Genomic DNA, 18,804 nt, shown 5'->3' on the forward strand with positions numbered 1-18,804 from the left:
AGAATGGTTTGACTACATGGAAAGAATGAGTGAAGATTAGCAAAAGAGGGGTGGAAAGTAGAAGTGGATGAAATGAACTTGAGGAGTTGACTGAGGATGTGACAGATTGATGGGGTGAAAAAGGCTTTGAACAAGAGGGGAATGTCTGTTGAAGAAAGAAGGGAGTGAGCAGAGGGCAGGGTTGAGTGGAGGATGGCTGTGTAAGGATGATATTTTGAAGCAGCCCACAGGGGATTTCTCCCTATCTTCTCTGTTTTCTGCATGAAGGCAGTGAAGAGGCCCTGCTGTGGATGAGCTGTTTTGCTGCATTGCTTCTGACCCATGTAGTGGGGAGGAAATGAATGACCATTCATCCATGAGGAGCTAAGGTAAGAGGAAAACAGGGGTGGTGGATGGGAGTGGGTGCATGCCTTTGACTTGGCTACCTCACTTATGAGGGTGAAAAAGTCCATAAATTTTAATAGCTATTTTCTCAATTTGCTTCAACTCCTTCACGGGTTGGGGTGGTTGTAATTTTGAGGTGTATAAGTTTTTTATAGCTCTCCACATTTATAAATTGTGTTCCGTTATTGTATTTCACCCTCAGTTTTCCATGTTTATTAGCTTTCTGGTGTCCTTAATTGTTGGAATTGATTTTCCTTCTTCAGTTGCATTTTCTTTATCTTTTTTTAAAGCCTCTTGAAATGTGTTATTTACTTACCTTTCTCTGACTGGTTACTGCTACCTCATCCACTGACCTAACTACAGACCAATCTTGTCTATCATATCCAAGCTGAAGGAAAGATTAATTGCAGAGAGAAATGCATTGAACAGCCTACCTCCCCAAACCAACTGGCTTTAAGGAAGGCCACTCCACCAGCATACTTCTCACAAACATTACACAAAAAGTGTTGGAGGGATTTAACAAGAAAGCACCACCAGAAAGAAGTGCTATTGTGGCAGCAGACAAAGCATTTGATAAAGTTCCCAGACACATACTTACATATACCCAAAATCTATTTTTCCTTATATGGGGGGGTGTATATGTGACTATGTCAAAGCATACATCCACTTATCCAAATACCTGTTCATTATTCCTTCCATCTCAGTACCTCATGGATAACATGTTATCCCTGTCCCTCATTACAGGGGGTCAACAGCAATGCAGGAAGACTACACCTCTATAGCATGGCATAACAGCTAGAGCTGGTGTACCCCCACTGATTCATTATAGGGTGACCCTATTCCCTCATCCACTTGAGGAATATAAATAACAGACAAAAAAGAACATCCTATTAGACCACCTGTCCCTGTCCCTCACTGTACTGCTTGGGTCAGATGCAATACATCTTTTGCAGTTTGTTTCTGTGGTCAGACCTATTCTGCATTGGTATTATTTTAGTGCTGGAAGGAGACCTGAAAGTAATGCTATCAAAATGTTCTTGCAAATGGCAGCACCACTATCCTGGAGAGGACAGAAAATCACTATAGGAATCAACCTCCCCATTGACCTAGATATTCCCTAGGTTGCCACACCCCCACTTCCACACGGTGCAGTAAGTGGTCTCCAAATCAGGCTCAGTAACAATTTAATAGGTTGTAACTATTTGATGCATTAAAAAAGACAAAATTTGTTCAAAGATTTGGGGTTATCTTGAAAGAATTTAATTAAACATCCTTCATAAACAAAATATGATTAAATTAGGATTGGATCAACACAGAATAAACATCCTATTCCTTTCACCCATGTTTATCACATATTGTCAGATTTCCTTATGTCTGTACAAAGTTTACTAATCAGAACTATCATACAAAGTCACACCGATTCCCAAAATCATGCAGCATATCACTTAAATCCTTTTGACTACTGGTTGTGACAATTCTGTAGGTAGAAATAGAAGTACATGGTACTGTTTACATTAATAAGCTATCCAAAGGTGATATTACAGCAATAAAATTATTGTGACAATAATATACCACTGCTTAAAGCTTCTTTACATCCTTTAATAAAACTCTATATCTTATATTATGGTTCTTACATCAAGTGTATATTCCTTTATATACATTATCATTATTTGTGTTGTCTTTTGTTTGTATGCTTTAAACTTGACAAAATTCTTCTATGAAAAAATAATTCACACAATGATTTTTATTTTCTTTGCATTACTGGTAGACTACTTCACAATTATTCCCATCAATCTGGTACACTTTTTTACTCAATTTATCTAACAACCAACACTCAACACACACAATCAATGAAGCATAAGCATTAAAAATATATTTACAGGTAAGCTTACAGTTAATAGTCATTCTCCACTATGCACTGTTCAACAATCTTCAAAAGGTTTGGGTTTTCCAAGGCTGCTGCAACTCTTTCCTTATCATTTATTTGTTTGTTAACTGAAAAAGAAAAAGAAATTACAAAGAAGCTGGAAAAATATCTTGAGGATCAAAACTTTTCCCTCTTATCAAGTTAATTACTGATGACCCATCATCCAGGAACCAAGAAAATAGGGAGGGGTGGTAAATGGGAGTGACTTTATGCCCTTGACTTTGGCTACTCCCTTGACAGGGGGAAAAAGCCCTTGGTATATGAATGTATCAATTGAGTAAAATTATTATTAAAAAATTATAAACCTATAAAGAATGCCTACTTATTTCATCTAAACAAGTTGGTAACAGCAATCTTAAGTTGTATGTTTATGGTCCAACAGTAAATATTTTCCATGCACATTATGGCCACAGTAGGCAATATACAATGTGTTTCGACTGCCATACTGAATCCACAACCCTTGGCCCTTGCTAGAGCCTCTTCCAGCCAATCTTATGTGAGAATCCTTGAGTAGGGGGGAAAGGGGGTTTGAGATGAACACTGTTGTTAACTGGTTAGGTTAGGTGCAATGGCAAATGTTATAAGAACATAAGAATGAAGGAGACTGCAAGAGACCAAAAGGCCTACACTAGGCAGTTCCATGTCCATTACCATTTGTCATCCCCATCCATAAAGTTGTCTGACCATTTCTTAAAATTATTGATAGTTTCAGCACTCACTACATGGTTACTCTTTCCATTCGTTGACCACCCTATTAATAAACCAATTCTTGCCTATTTCCTTCTTAAATATAAATTTGTCCAGTTTAAATCTATTACTGCGAGTCCTGCCCTGTTGTCTTAATATGATGACCTTGTTTGCATCACCCTTGTTAAAGCCTTTGATCCACTTAAACACCTCTATTAGATCATCCCACACTCTGTGTCTTCCCTGAGACTGTAAGTTAAGGTACCTAAGCCTCTCTTCATGAGGTAAATTTCTGAGACCATGTATCATTTTGGTCATTCTCCTCTGTACTGATTCTAGTGAATTGATGTCCATTCTATAAGATGGAGACTGCATAGTCAAGGATGGGTCTAACTAATGCTAGATAGAGTTTGATAATTATCTCTGCACTTCTATTCGTAACCGCCCTAGCAATGAAACCTAATGCTCTGTTAGCTTTATTCCTGGTGCTAATGCATTGTTTCCTGGATTTAAGGTCAGGACTCACTAGAACTCCCAAGTCTCTCCTGCACTCAGTTTTTTCTAAAAATGTGTTATCTAAGGTATATTCATTTATGTTTAACATGCTACACTTTGAGATATTAAAGTTCATTTCCCATTTCACCAACCATGTGAACAATTTGTTAAGATCATCCTAAAGAATCTTGGCATTGTCTCCATGTTCAAAGCCATGTTCATCATGAGAAGGGTATGGTAGAAAAAAATATTACTACAGAGTAATATTAATTTTGAGACTTAACCTTGTTCTTTATGAAAATAGAAGCAATATTGAACCCATAATCAAAGAGGTTTCACTCTAAATGACAGAAGCCACTTCTATAGATAACAAGTCCACAACAATCGGTTCTGTGCAGTAAAGCTCCAGTTCAAAATGGCTTAAACATGTAACAAAATCAGTATCAACCAATACTATGGCTTTTTAACATATTTCTGATATTTCTCAAAATTCTGATACTGTAAGTACTGAGGTGGTTTGGATATATGGAAAGAATAAGTGAGGCCAGATTGGTCAAAATAATATGGAAACCAGAAGTGAGTGCACTTCAGGGAAAGACCAAAAATGGGGTGCCTGGATGAACTGAAGGGATCACTGGATGCATGAGCAAGCAATAGAGATTGCAAAAGATAGGAATGAATGGAGAGTGTGTGAATGGATAAAGAAATAAATGTGGCCAGAAAGGTTGTTCTTGTTGTCAGGTGTCTTATTATAATCATTTTACACTTATCCAGTGATGTGATTAAAAAAAATTAACAACAGGTTCTCTCACTACTGTAGCCCAGTAGCATGCAGATATTATTTAGGTTGTATCATGCCCTGTATAAGCCAATTTTTTAATAACCAGTTCATGTAACTCATGAAATTCCCCTAAAAAGTTTCGTAAGAACCAATAAGAACCGGTTGAATCCTACCACTGCACTTACCTGACTTTAATAAATTATAATCACATTTCACTACTGTCCCTACTGGAATGTCCGTATGAATTCTTACCCTCATCTTCTGTATCATGACTTCCAGGTGCTAGTTTTATATCCACCTTATAAGGATATGGTAGTGATCTTCGCAATTTCTCTCTTACACAAAGTCCAATAAGAGTTGCCAATGAACAATGGGACACCGTAGGTACAAACTTGATGGCAATAAAATACTTGTCATTATTAATCCGGGAGACCTGTGTGATGAATGTAAGCCTTCATAAAAAATTAAAGTTGCTGCATTTGTACACTATAATTCAGTATGCTCATCACTATGAGACAACATGGGAAATACATATACATTATTTCTCTCTTTATGCCTATCACATTCCTCTTTATTTTTTCTATGCAACCATTTGTCATGTATATACCTAATTTTTTCCAAAAGTATTTCACTTATATCTTCTTTCCACCACTAACTACCTTTCCTTCTGTTCTCACCCTTTTTCATCTCACACACCATTTTTGGACATGTTAATACTTCTTTCTTCAAACACATATTCTTTTTCTATCCCAACTTCCTCTCTATCTTTCATTGCATGGGACTAATAATGAGTACATGCAAATGATGGTTTTGCAGGATGAACATCAGAGAGAATCAATCTCCTGCTCATCATCACAACATGTCAACAACCTCACCTTCATCTGCAGATACAGCCGAGGGGCTGACACTTGGTCTCTGGACTGAGTCCGAGATCTCTACCATCTTCAGTTATATTCCCTCCACTTTTTTCTTTTATCATAAGGAGAGCTGACAACTGGCAAATACTCTCCTCCTACTACTATAAATTGATATAGAAACTGTCACACACTAATATAACACAGACAACTCTCCAAAATTTCTTCCTAGAGATTTATAGGACTGCCTGAGGACCATTCCCTCCCACTGTGGGGCACCAGATTCCTAATCAGTGAAAATCAAGAAGATTTAATATCATCATTGTTATGTATTTTTCTTCCATGTAAAGTTGGGGCCAAAAAGCATGATTTGACTGTCATTCCCCCTTATAAGGGGAGTTATGCCCACTGTGTACTATGTGGTTTGGGTTATGAAAAGAATGATTACTTCATCTACTGGTGACATCCCACTTCAGCATTTAAATCCCCAACACAACTGCATTTCCATTCAATTCTCCACACACTCTTAAATAAGCTTAACCAATCAGCCTAAAAAAAATCTCATAACCCAGCAACTAACTTGAATTTCATCTTCACGAATAACAGCTAGATCTTCTAGAGTTGCATCTTTTTCAGGATCCCGAATAAGACGAAGAACATCTGCAACCAAGAAAACAAATATGTCAAGGGCACATACAAATTTTATGTAAATTCAACCTTAATTGCTTATCACCATTAAAGCTTCCATTTGCTTACAATCTGTACCTCTTAAATACATATACCAAAGACTTTTTCCCCCTTACAAGGGAGGTAGCCAAAAAACAAAGGCATAAAATCCACTCCCACCCATTCCATCCCCACATACACTCCCATTCACCCTACTCCCTCCCTCTCATCTTGGCTCCTCCTGAATGACAGGTCATCCCTGCATCTCATCCACTGCCCTGGGTCAGAAGCAGTGTTGCAAGACACAACACATCCATAGCAAGGCCACTTTGTTTAATTGTCATACCCCCCTCTCTGTCCCCTCATGCAGAAAAAGAGAAGACAGGGCAAAATCCCTTTGGACAGTGTCAAATTATTTTTCACACCTACTCCCTCACCCCCCATCCCCCACCCACTCCCTTTCATGCATCACAGCATCATCCATGCACAACCATTCTCCATTCACCTGTCTTCTGTCTTCTCCCATCCTTCCTCAACAGACATTCCCCTCTTTCTCAACATCACGTTTACCCCATCCATCTCATCCTTGGTTGCCCCCTCATGTTCATTCCTTCCACCTCTGCTTTCCACACCTCTTTTACTAATTTTTTTTCACTCATTCTTTCCATGTGTCCAAACCATCCCAATACTCTTTCATCAACCCTATCTCCCAACTCCCTTTCTATCCCCATTCTCCTCCTCACCTCATTTCTCACTCTATCCAGCCTAGTAACCCCTATCATACTTCTCAGACACCTCATCTCAAGACTCATTCAAACTCCTCCCTTCTTCCTCTCTTATGTTCCATGTTTCCGGCCCATACAGTGCTGTCGGCACAATCACCCCTTCGTACAATCTCCTTTTATCATCCATTCCCAAATGTCTATTTGTCATTACATATTTGCACCCAAGTATCTAAAACTATCTACTTTTATCAATCTCTCTCGCTTAATACTTCCAGTCTGCTACCACTTTCTCCCCTTGTAAATCTTATCACCTCACTTTTACTCACCTTTATCTTCAGCTTCCTTCTTTCACACACCTTCCCAAACTGTCACTAACTTCCTCAATTCCTCCTCTGATTCTGCCACAACTGCAGTGTTGTCAGCAAACATCAACTGGCTTGTCTCCCATTTTTCTTCATTTTCTTTAACCATCTTCAATCCCTGACCCATTACCCTTGCGTTTACCTCTCACACCACCCCATCCATGTATAAACTCAACAGCCAAAGTGACATAACACATCCCTGGCAAAGTCCCACCCCTACCTCAAACCACTCAATCTCTCCATTTCCGATTCTAACACAGCCTTTACTACTCTTGTAAAAACTCTTGACTGTTCTTAACATCTTTCCTCCTATCCCATATATCTTAAATACCTCCCACAGTGCCTTCTTATCTACCCTGTCATAAGCCTTTTCCAAATCCATAAAGGCCCAAAAAACATCCTTACCTTTTCCTAAAGCTTCCTCACATATCTGTCTTATCACAAAAATCTGATCCACACAACCCCTACCTGTCCTAAACCCATACTGTTCCTCACCAATTACTCCCTCTCTTCCTCTCTTAATCCTCTCAATCAAAACCCTCCCATAAACCTTCCCAAGTACACTTAACAAACTGATCCCTCTGAAAATACTACACTCCCTCTTGCCCTTGTAAAGTGGAAATATACATTAAATAACCTCACCAGCCAGTCCACCATCACTGTACCTCCCTTTTTTAGATATTCTGTTCAGAGCCCTTACATGCCTAAGTGCCACCCCAGAGCAGTTCTCAGTGACACCCCCTCCTTCTTCCCCCATCACCACTTCCCATTTCCACCATTCCTTACTGCCTATTATAGCTATCAGCTTGTGAAATAATTAGACAGGTTTTACAAATGTTATTTCATGTCCCTATTGCAGAAGGGATAAGGGAAAAATATTTCATATTCTGTTGACTCTAATGCAAAATTCGTATATTGTGGTAAAATATTCAGGGCTTCTTGGACATTTTTTTTTATTATTATAATTATTTTGTCAGCCTTGTGGGCAGCATGTCCAGACTAGAATTGCTGCCCTCCTAAATGTGCCACCCCAGGGCATATGCACCCCCGCCCCTACATGTAGGCCCTGGTTCTGCATGACACCCATCCAACCCAGATGCCTTACTTGCTCTCATCATCTTAACAACTGCCTTCACCTCATCTTTCCTTATTTCTCCTTCATTTTCCTCACTCATCACTGTCATTTTTTAGCACTTCCCACTGCAACTACCTTTCCCTCCCTATCCTCATTCACATTTATCAATTCCCTAAAATACTCCACCCATCTTCCTTTTACTGCCGTCTCTTCCATTATCATATCTCCATCTGCACCTTTTACCTTTTCTTCTCTACTTGATTTACCTCCTCTTCCTCTCTTAATTTCTATCCAAAACATCTTTTTATTTAAAAAATTTCTGTCATACTCTTACCTCATTTCACATCTGCTCTCCTCTTTGCCTCCTTTACCTTATGCTTTTACTTCTCTTTTCTTTTCTTTATACCTTTCATATGATTTCTTGTCCTATTTTGTAACCAATCTGTGAAAGCTCATTTCTTCTCTTCTACAACCTTTTTGCTTCATCCTACCACTCACTAACCTTCCTTCCATTTCCTCCTATTCTCCTTGTTTCATACACCATCTTTGCACACCTTGTGACTCCCTCCTTTAACCATCCCCATGCCTCCTCCACTCCTAGTTCTGCTCTATCCTTCACTACCACTCCTCTCTCAGCTTCTTCTTGTATTCCTTCTCCTTTTCTTTCTCATTTAAGCAGTTTACTTTAAGTACCTCCTTACCTTCTGTCCTTTTCCTCTTTCTCCATCTATCCTCCACTCTCAACTTACCTTCCACCAAAAAAATTAGCTGATATTACCCTACTCTCTCCCCTTAGAACATGTACATCCTCAACTCTTCCTACTATTTTCCTGGTTACCACTACATAGTCCATTAACACCCTTCCATCCACCATCCTCTCCCATATGTACTTATGCTTGACTTTCTTCCTAAACACTGTATTTGCCATCATCAGCTCTCTTTCTAGACACATCTCCACCATCAACTCTCCATTACAATTTTTGCCTAGAACTCCACACTTCCCAACCACTCCTTCTATTGGTTCATTTCTTACCCTAGCATTTAGGTCTCCCAATACCACTACATTGACATTTCTCCCTAAACCCATGCACTCTTTTAAATCTATCTAAAAAGCCTCCTTTCCTCTACACTTTTCTCACTACCAGGCCCATATGCACTTATAAAAATCCACATCTCCCTTCCCAGTTTCACTTTCATCCACATTAATCTTGAAGAAACCTCCTTCCACATTAACCTTGAAGAAACCTCCTTCCACTCTACCACATGTCCTATCTTCACTCTACACCCCCCCCAACTACACTCTCAAACTTTTACATCCTGGGCAGCTGTTCACAATGCGGTCATCCAGCCTCTTCTGGTAGCTTAGAAGTGCTGGGTGCTGCCCAGGATGTAACACTTCACCCCATACCATACAACACATAATGGAAGACTGCATTATACACAATCATGCACGCAAACAACACAACATACACTCTATAAAGGATTTGTGGGAAAACCCAGTTTCTGCTGTAGCATTCCTTGGGGAGACGGGACTGCTCGGACAGACAGTCTAGGGAACGACAACAACAACAACAACAACAACACTCTCAAACTCAAACTTGCCCCTCCCTTTCAACTTAGTTTCACTCAATGTCAACATATCCATCTTTCTTCTCACAAACATATCGCCTCTCTCTTCCCTTTTACTCTCACCTATACCACACCCACACACATTAAAAGACCCAAACCTTAGGGTTCTGGATGGAAAACTCATCCCAGACCCTCTTATGCCTTTGCTTGTTTTAGGAATGTCCCCTTTGGGGCTATAGGGAGAAGGATGCTTAGTCCTACCTCCATCCCATTTTTGTTGCCTTTTACAACTCAAGTGAAAGCAGTTGGTGGTAGTATTCTTTTCCACCACAACAGGGTTCGGCAAAATAAGAAAATTAATATTCAGAGAAATGGTACATGACAGTAACAAGAGTTCGGGGGGACAGTATAATGGAAGGACTGTCTCAGTACAATAAAGTATCATAATTTCTCTATGAATAGAGATTTCATTTACCACAGACAAAATGATGTGTGGCTCTGATCTGTAGGGGGCGCCCCATGTAGACCCTAAAGTATTAGCTGCATGCTACTGAGCAGCTTTTAACCCCACAATAACATGCAGCCAATATCCCAGATGGGGGGTGGGGGGTTAGAAATAAAAATAAAAAAAATAATTATAATAAAAATTAAGACAAATACATAGATGAATAAAAATAAATAAAATCAAATACATAATAAATAATAAAAAATAAGATAATAATGATAATATATAATAAAAATAATATCGTTATATGCATGCAACATCGAGACAGAATGTGTATACGAGTAACGTGTATTAACCATAAAATTTACACTATGAGCTATGATTTTTCACCTGAAAGGGTAATAGCTGTAAGTTACGAGTCCAACACAAGACCAACAATAAATAACCGCATTACTAACCATATACTGTAGAAGCAACGTCTTGTAGCTCTTCATCTTCCTTTTGGTTTGACATTCTGTTTGATTAAAATAAATAAATAAACAAGTAAACAATACTATAATTATATATATATGGGATGTGTACCTTAGCCTGTGGCGGGGAGGGAGGGTTGCAATCTCTATACCCCCCCCCCCCCCATTCAACCCAGTGAAGTGTACACTTCCGTTCAGATTCGGAATATCTTCGGACGATGTATTTTCTCATTACACACGTCATTTATCTATAAGTAACTTACAGATACAGTTCCGTAAAAAGTGAAGTCAAAAACGAAACTGACATTTCTAGATGTTTGTTTCATGATCTACGTCATACACTTTAACATTTTTTTTTTATCTCAAAGTTCTTTTCAATATATAGTATACATCATATTTCTAAATGCGTGACATTGTTTCAAATTTTAAATAGCTTGTCATTATTTGTCTGGGGCAGTTTTGATACGAGAAGAAAATATAAAAATACTAGCCTACAACTCAGAACTACGAAACCACGCCAAGAAATAGTACATTGAAAATATATATATTGAAAACCCAGCCAATAACTTGTCACAATTATGTACTGCAAACATAATGACGTAAAAAGTAAAGAATGTATAACTATTGAAAATATGTAACAAATTTGAGACATGCTGTCTACAATTTGGAGCGCGAAGACAATCGCATGAGCAGTCCGTTTCATGATGTGTGAATGTGCAAATGCACGTATTGTCGATGGTTAGACATTGATAGGATCATACAAGTCTATTTATTTAATTTATATTTTTTCAATGGCTCAAGAGGAAATATCTCGATTTTGTAGGTATTTATTGAAAAAAAAAGTATAAAGAATGCCCCTTTATTTCATCCAAACAAGTTGGAAACAGCAATCTAAAGATGTTTTGCTCTTGGCCCAACAATATTCTCCACGCAAGTTATGGCCACAGTCGGCAATACACAATGTGTTTCGAATGCCATATTGGACCCATAACCCTCGTCTCTTACTAGGGCCTCTTCCAGGGAATCTTATGTATCTCTAAGTAGGGGGAAAGGGGGTTCGAGAAGACTGTTGTTAAGTGATTAGGTTAGGTGCGATGGCGATTATGTTCGAAGTCGTGCTCACCATGTGAACGTTATGGCAGGGAAGATATTATAATGTAATATTCTTTTTGAGGTTTAAACCCTTTAATTTAAACTATGTAGGATATTTACCCCCCCCACCAAAAAAAAAAAAAAATACCCACAAACGTATCAAACCGAAGGCCGTAACTTGTGGAGTTGTGTCTTGTTCAAATAATAACCCTTTGAATGATTTGAATATTTCCCTAAGCTGAACAGAATAGTCTGGGGAAAAAACGAAAAAAAAAAATAAAGGCTTATGATTAAGGATGTCAAAAAAAAAAAAAAATCCCCTTCAAACGTAGATTAGAAGTTTCTGTTGCTCGATTTTTTTCCCACAGGTTTTAATTGTTTTTCCCTCACGTAAGTCCTTTTCAAATATGAAGATATGCAACCTTTACATAGTGACACACATAATCACTCTATTAATTAAAATGTGGGTTTTCAGAATGTTGACGTCCACTGAAACAAACGAAGATCAAGATGTGAAATGTTAAGGGACCAAACTTAACTTTTTTATTAAAAGATGACGAATCTACCTTAGATATGTTCTACATGAAAGAACAGTCACACATGAGTTCTACGACGAAAACGAGAGAAGAAATAAAAACTGAACGTCACAGAATACACTTTACTGTGCAACAAACAGGAATTTGTACTACGTTTGTGCCAACCTACCTATCAGTTAATCAACACTCTTTGGATCAGGCATTGCCGTTGTATTCTGACCTGTGAATTGCAAAAAATAAGATATCCGGAACTAATTAAACATTCACCTCAAACAGCAAGTAGTTATAGTACAGTGTTACGTGTATACATAGTTGTACGCAGTTGCAATATTTCCATGATAATATTAATGATAATATTCATCCTATCCATTTCATCTTAATTTATCACCCTATACAGTCACATTCAGTTCATAATCATCTCTCCTTTCAACACATTAAAACCTATCACTGAGGATGCACCGAAGGCATGACCATGCGTACAAAGTAATAACAAAAAACTGCCACCCCTTTACCCTATCGTAGATTTCTGATGTTTACAATACTCAGCTGGTATGAGGAAATCAGTGACAGAAAACGGTCACATTTCGAAGAAAGTTGCAACTTGTGAAAGACTGACTATAAAAGAAGAGGGAAGAGCTGGAGGTATTATATAGTGTTGGAAGGAAAATTGAAGTGCACGCAGGAGAGGAAGACGTAGAAGTAATGAAAGTGAGCGAATTGAATGAGGAAAAAGAAAAAGTAAGGATGCAGTGAAAAAAGAGAACGTGAGAGTAGAATGATGATAATTATGTTTTAAGGAGAAAACGTCAGATTGTGCAAAGACAGTGTATGAGATGGGGGGTGGTTAGGTGGAAACATAATGCAGTGCAGTGAATGGTAAAATGGAGAGGTGAATGGGGTGGTAACAGAAAGAAAAAAATACATATGGAAAATGGTTGCAAAGTGGAAATGCAGGAGGTATAAAAAAGTACGGGGACCAAAATAGAAGCACATGTACGAGTAAAGTGAGGTATAGGTATTTGTTTGCGAAAAAAAACGAAACTAGTGTGGAAAGGAAAATATGGCAAAGAAAAGGTAAAATGAGTAGATGGGCAGTTGTTAATCAAATAAGTCGAAGTCAGTACATTTTCCAGCTAACGGAATACCATCGATCCATCCCTCCTTGGCCCCTCTTCTCCCCATCAGTCAATCGATTGGTTACGTGAATTATAAACCAGTGATAAGTTTCAGCAGACAGAAAAGGGGACAGACATGGCCCGGGCTGGGAGGGCGGGCGTCGGTGTTCGGCTAGCTACAAAGTGTACTGACTTGGACTATTTTGTGGTGGTGAGAGGAATTCTACGTGGTTGTGTATAGCCTACATTCTAGTAAATTTTGCATTCCAAGTAACTTCAACAGGTTCCGGGGTGACCAGTATGGTAGTGATATTGCCTCAGGCGTAGGCCTGGGCATAGGGTATGGCACAGCTTTGCTGATTTGAAAACATTATAATTATTGTTATTACTATTATCATTATTATTATTATTATTAGTAGTAGTAGTAGTAGTAGTACTATTATTATTATTATTATCATTATTATTATTATTGTTGTTGTTATTATCATCATTATTATTATCATTATTATTATTATTATTATTATTATCATTATTATTATTATTATTATTATTATTATTATTATTATTATTATTATTATTATTATTATTATTATTATTATTATTATTATTATTATCATGTTTATTTGGCATTGAATCAATATACATGAAGTGCAAATAATGAAAAGAACACATAGTTTGAAATAAATACAAATGCCAAGGATAACACAAAAAAACATTTAAGCTTATTTCCATTGTTGTCCTCATTAGACTGATTTTCTATACTAAGTTACACAGACAACATACGGGGTAAAGCGGACCATAGACACTCATGAGTACTACCAATCAGTACACATATGACACATAAACATTATTATAGATTTGCTAATACTACTAAAATGTTCGTAACACGTAGGATTTTGAGACCAAAACTTGAGCACCATCACAACAAGGAACATTGCATTATGCATCAGGAACAACAAAATATTGCTAAAAGGTACCAAAACAGTATGAGTGAGTACCAGATCACTGTAGTATCATTAATTATATACTTCATTATTCTACAGCTGTGTCAGCAAGTGTTGGACAATAAAGGGGGAGTCCATCCCAGGGTAAGAGTAAATATTAAATATCACGGGATAGAAGGTAGTAGGCCATCGACAATTTCAACATGTTGTTATAGTGAATGCTACATTGCAGCTAAGGTCACCTATTAATTAATTCCAAAATTTACCTGTACCTCAGGACGGAGTGGGTGTAGTAGTTTTAGTTTGGAACAACGGCAGGACAAATGAAAATCAACACAAAATATCTAATCTCTTTCTTTTGGGAATTAGCCACAAGGTGCGACACTAGAAGTGTCACATGAGAAATATAGGTGAAGCTCGGACCAAGGCCACAGCTTAGTGGAGCTTATGGTTGTAGCTGGACGTGGAGCCTAACGTCAGCGAGGCGGTAGCAGATGACGACGGCGAGGCTCGATGGGACAGCTAGAAGACTGGACGAGGAGATGTAGTTTGTGCGCTGGTCGGTCTGGTCGGTACTGTTCTGCCCATCTCGGCGAAACGCCGACCTTTTAAAGGAGGCTGGCGGGAATGTGAGGAGCTTTCCAAGTTCCTGATTGGCTCACCGCTGGCTGGCAGGGACACCCTTGCGAACTACGCTTGCCAACTACAGGAACTTGGAAAGGCTAGCTCCGAAGATTTCTTTGATTAGTGTGTGACGGGTCGTAGGATGCATCACGTCACTACACAACTCCCCCCGCTCTTCAAAAGCGGGCGTCGAGGAGGATAGGGAGCGACGCGCGCGACGTATTTGAACCTGTCTGGCCTTCGGATCAATCGCCCCGAACGAGTGGTCATGCCGTCAGGGGGCATGTCTGGCGAGGAGGGCCTTGATGGGGGGGGGGGGGGATCGAGTGCAGGGTGGTGTTGTCGAGGTCGGAGGCCTGGCGATGAGAGGTCGGTTGAGTATGGAGCTGTGGAGACATCAGGTTGGGTGAGAATTGTTGCATTGCATGGTAGAGCGGGGGCGTGGAGTGGGGAGGATCTTGGGGGGTGCCAGGAACAGTTGTAGAAGGGTGTGGTTGTGGGATAGGAGAAGGATAAGGGTTCGCCGTCGCGTACGCGTGATCTGTGTGAGTTTGGTTGGGGGGGGGGGCTGCTGCAGGTGCTGTGGTGGTGGGGAGTTAGGGGCAGGAAGGGAGTATTGGTTTGGAGGGGAGAGTTTTTCGGGGGGTGGGGAATGACTTGGTTCGGTGGTGAGGATTGGGTTAGGACCATGTTGTAAGAGGTATTGTGGTGGCCCTGGAGTTTTGGTAGGGGGAGTGGTGGGGAGGTGGGCCGGCTTGAGCCTGTCGATGGAGACGCGATCCGGTTTGGCATCTCGGTTGATCACGAAGTGTTTTGTTGATCTGGTGAGGACTCGGAAGGGGCCATCGTATGGGCGTTGAAGAGGAGTTCGTTTGGAGTCTCGCCTGAGGAAGACGTAGTCACTTGTAGACAGGGCTGGGGGAAGGTGCTCCGGTTGAGGTTGTGGTGGGCGAGGGGGGGTTGGACGGGTGTTGGCGAATGTCTCCTTGATAAGTTGGAGGAGGGCGTGACGGTCAGGATCGCCGACGGCAGGCGTGGCAATTTCCCCAGGGAGGCGAAGGTTCTCAGCGTAAATTAGCTGAGATGGGGAAATGTCGTTGTCGACCTTTGGTGTGACGCGGATCGTGAGAAGCACCAGGGGAAGAGCGTCGATCCAGTCGCATGAAGGTTGTGCCTTAAGCGACTCCTTCAGTTGGCGGTGGAACCGTTCCACGAGTCCATTGGCTTGGGGGTGGTAAGCGGTAGTCCGGTTGCGTTTGGTGCCAAGGAACCTGAGGAGGCTGGACCATAGGTCAGATTCGAACTGAGGGCCCCTATCGGTGGCAATGATGTGAGGTGCGCCGAATCTGGATACCCAACCGGAGAGGAAAGCACGGGCGCTCGTCTCGGCGGATATATTCGGAAGGGGGATCGCTTCTGGCCACCTGGTGTACCTGTCGATACACGTAAGGAGGTAACGCATGCCACAAGAAGGCGGAAGGGGGCCCACAATGTCCACATGGACTGACTGGAAACGTGCCGTGGGTGTAGGAAAACGCTGGAGTGGTGCGTGGACGTGGCGCGTAACCTTGGCCGTCTGGCAGGGGAGGCAGGTCCGGGTCCATTGTCTGACATCCTTGTTGATGCCTGGCCAGACGACTCGATCCGTGATGAGGCGTTGTGTCGCACGGATGCCCGGATGACTGTGTTCATGGAAGGAGGAGAAGACGTCCTTACGGTGGCAGGCGGGGATGTACGGGCGGGGTTTGCCTGTGGAGACGTCACACCACAATGGTACGGGGTTGTTAGGAAGCTGTCTTAGCTGTAAGGATGAGGTGTCGTGCATACGTAGGAGGCGGAGTTCACTGTCGTTATTCTGAGATGCGGCGATGCGTGAGTAGTCTATGTTGTGGTCAGGGAGGATGCTGGAGGTGATTCTAGACAAGGCGTCGGCCACCTGGTTATCCTCTCCCTTGATATACTCAATTCGAGTATCAAATTGGGAGAGGAATGACAGCTGCCGGGAGACTCTTGGGGAGTGATGGTCGGAGACCCTGTCTAGGGCATGGACGAGTGGCTTGTGTCTGTAAGGATGACGAAAGGCCGGCCTTCAAGGAAGTAAAGGAAGTGCTTGACGGCCGAGACTATGGCTAGCAGTTCCCTGTCAAAGGCGCTGTAGCGAATTTGAGGAGGGTCCAGACGTTTGGAGAAAAAGGCGATAGGCTGGAGCTGGCCGTTGATCTTCTGTTGGAGGACGGCGCCAATTGCTGAGGAGGAGGCATCGTTGGTAAGGAATGTGGGGGCGTGAGCTACCGGGTAGGACAAGCGGGCGGCCTCAGCGATTGCCGCCTTGACCTGCCCGAATGCTTGGGTCGCTTCGGAAGACCACTTCACAGGTTTGACCGACCGTATGGAATGGTTCTTGGTGAGGTCGTTCAAGGGAGCGAGTTTTGCAGCTGCGTCGGGGACGAATCTATGGTAATAATTGACGATTCCTAGGAATCGTCGGAGCATTTTGATGGATGTTGGCTGTGAGAATTTTTTATGGTGTCGATTTTTTGAGGGAGAGGATACAGGCCTGCCGTTGAGATACGGTGTCCGAGGAAATCGAGAGATGAAACTCCGAGGAGACACTTGGACGGGTGTACCCGGAGGCCATAATCTTGGAGGCGGCGGAAGAGGAGGCGGAGGTGTTGGTTGTGCTGGTCGTGAGTATCGGAGGCTACGAGGATGTCGTCGAGGGATGGGGTAGCGGTCGGGCTTCGTGATGCGGTTAAGTTCACGGTAGTCACCGCAAGCCCGCCATTGGTTGGGCGGTGGGGGTGGCTTGGGAACCATGTGGAGTGGTGATGCCCAAGCACTCTCCGATGGTTGGATGATGTCCTGGTCTAGGAGTTCTTGGAACTCCTGTTTGGCAGCGGCCAACTTTTCTGGGGAAAGTCGTCGAGGCTTGATGTATACTGGGGGTCCAGATGTCTGGACGTGGTGCATGATGTTGTGAGGGGTGGTGGTGGTGTTGGTCTTGTCTGGCGATGTTAGCTGGGGAAACTCCTGTAGAATGCGTGCATAATCGCCATCGGGCTGGAGTGACGATATCTGGAGGGAAGTTGCGTTAGTGGTGGTTCCTGGTATGCTTGTTGTGCCGTGGTACAAGCAGTTATCCTGGGCGCTAACTACCATATTGTAGTGCTGGAGGAAGTCGTAGCCAAGAATGGGTTGCTGTACCGCTGCTATGACGAATGTCGAAGGGAACTTGACATCGTGGAGTTCCAGGACGCTGTGGTGGCTGCCGTACGTTGCGATGGGCGTACCGTTGGCTGCAAGCAGGTCGTAGGATGGCCAACGTGTACCGTGGTTGGGTTCTTCCGTCGGGGGTATGATGCTGACGGCTGAACCTGTGTCTACCAGGAAGGATAGGCCAGAATGGCGATCATGTACTGAGAGGAGGGTGTGGGTATGGTTAGCGGGGGTAGGGGTGGTTACCGACCCCCGCGTTTGGCGTTCCCCTGCGACCAGCTGCATGGTTGTGTGCATCTGAGCGCCTTGGCTCCGAAGCGGGTATGGTACCAGCAGGAGGTAGTATCCTGTCGTGGAGCGGGGCTACGTGGTAGTTGGTGGCTTCCCCTCTCGGCTAAAAACTGGTTAAGCAAAGTCTTCATGTCGGCCACTTCCTGTCGTAGCTGCTGCACACTTTGGTCACTGGCACTATATGACACGGAAATGTTTTCACTCACAGCACTATTGTCACTAACACCTGGGTCGTCACTACACTGAACACTTTGCACTGGTTTGTCACTGGGGTGTAAGCTGCTGGCTGACCGGACTTGTACCGAGATATGACGTTGGGACAATCTATCTGCTATTTCGCAGTATTGTTCGTCGTCCTTATCGCCGGCTAGAGCTTCCAGGTGTAAGTGGAGGGCGTCCGGTATCTTGGAGAGGTGAATGGAGCGGAGGAGTTCCTTGGGCAAAGACACCTTTGCCCGGGTGTTGAGGGCGGCCATACGGGTGTATAATTGTGACGGGGTGATGTCGCCGAGTTCACTATGCTGGATATCTCGGTAGAGCTGGTCG

The 18,804-nt window shown here is 42.1% G+C and overlaps 1 protein-coding gene across 8 annotated transcripts; it reads right to left on the bottom strand.

The window, feature by feature from the left end:
- Positions 1–2,216: 2,216 nt before the first annotated feature.
- On the bottom strand, positions 2,217–12,625 carry galla-1 (cytosolic iron-sulfur assembly component galla-1). 8 transcript variants are annotated; one of them, XM_076202980.1, is made up of 6 exons: positions 12,581–12,600; positions 12,238–12,288; positions 10,429–10,484; positions 5,709–5,788; positions 4,527–4,707; positions 2,217–2,379 (listed from the first exon to the last, which is right to left on the bottom strand). In XM_076202980.1, the coding sequence occupies exons 3-6, from the start codon at positions 10,481–10,483 to the stop codon at positions 2,279–2,281; spliced, it is 417 nt and encodes a 138-aa protein (XP_076059095.1). In that variant the 5' UTR covers position 10,484; positions 12,238–12,288; positions 12,581–12,600; the 3' UTR covers positions 2,217–2,278. The 8 variants fall into 8 exon arrangements, with proteins under 8 accessions (XP_076059095.1, XP_076059098.1, XP_076059096.1 ...); XM_076202983.1 differs by lacking the exon at positions 12,581–12,600 and adding an exon at positions 12,528–12,543; XM_076202981.1 differs by lacking the exon at positions 12,581–12,600 and adding an exon at positions 12,510–12,527.
- Between the last annotated feature and the right edge of the window lie 6,179 nt (positions 12,626–18,804).

This window comes from Oratosquilla oratoria, chromosome 19, assembly GCF_046742065.1.
Source record: "Oratosquilla oratoria isolate Oo_2021 chromosome 19, ASM4674206v1, whole genome shotgun sequence".
Taxonomy (NCBI): Eukaryota; Metazoa; Arthropoda; class Malacostraca; order Stomatopoda; family Squillidae; genus Oratosquilla; species Oratosquilla oratoria.

What these genes read in the sequence shown, in the direction of transcription:
- galla-1 (XM_076202978.1), bottom strand. Translation starts at nt 10,747, where the DNA reads ATGTCAGTTTCGTTTTTGACTTCACTTTTTACGGAACTGTATCT. An exon ending in TTCGTGAAGATGAAATTCAA is followed by an intron (nt 4,708 to 5,708) that starts GTTAGTTGCTGG and finishes TTCATCACACAG; the next exon opens with GTCTCCCGGATTAATAATGA. An exon ending in TCATGATACAGAAGATGAGG is followed by an intron (nt 2,380 to 4,526) that starts GTAAGAATTCAT and finishes TTTCTTTTTCAG; the next exon opens with TTAACAAACAAATAAATGAT.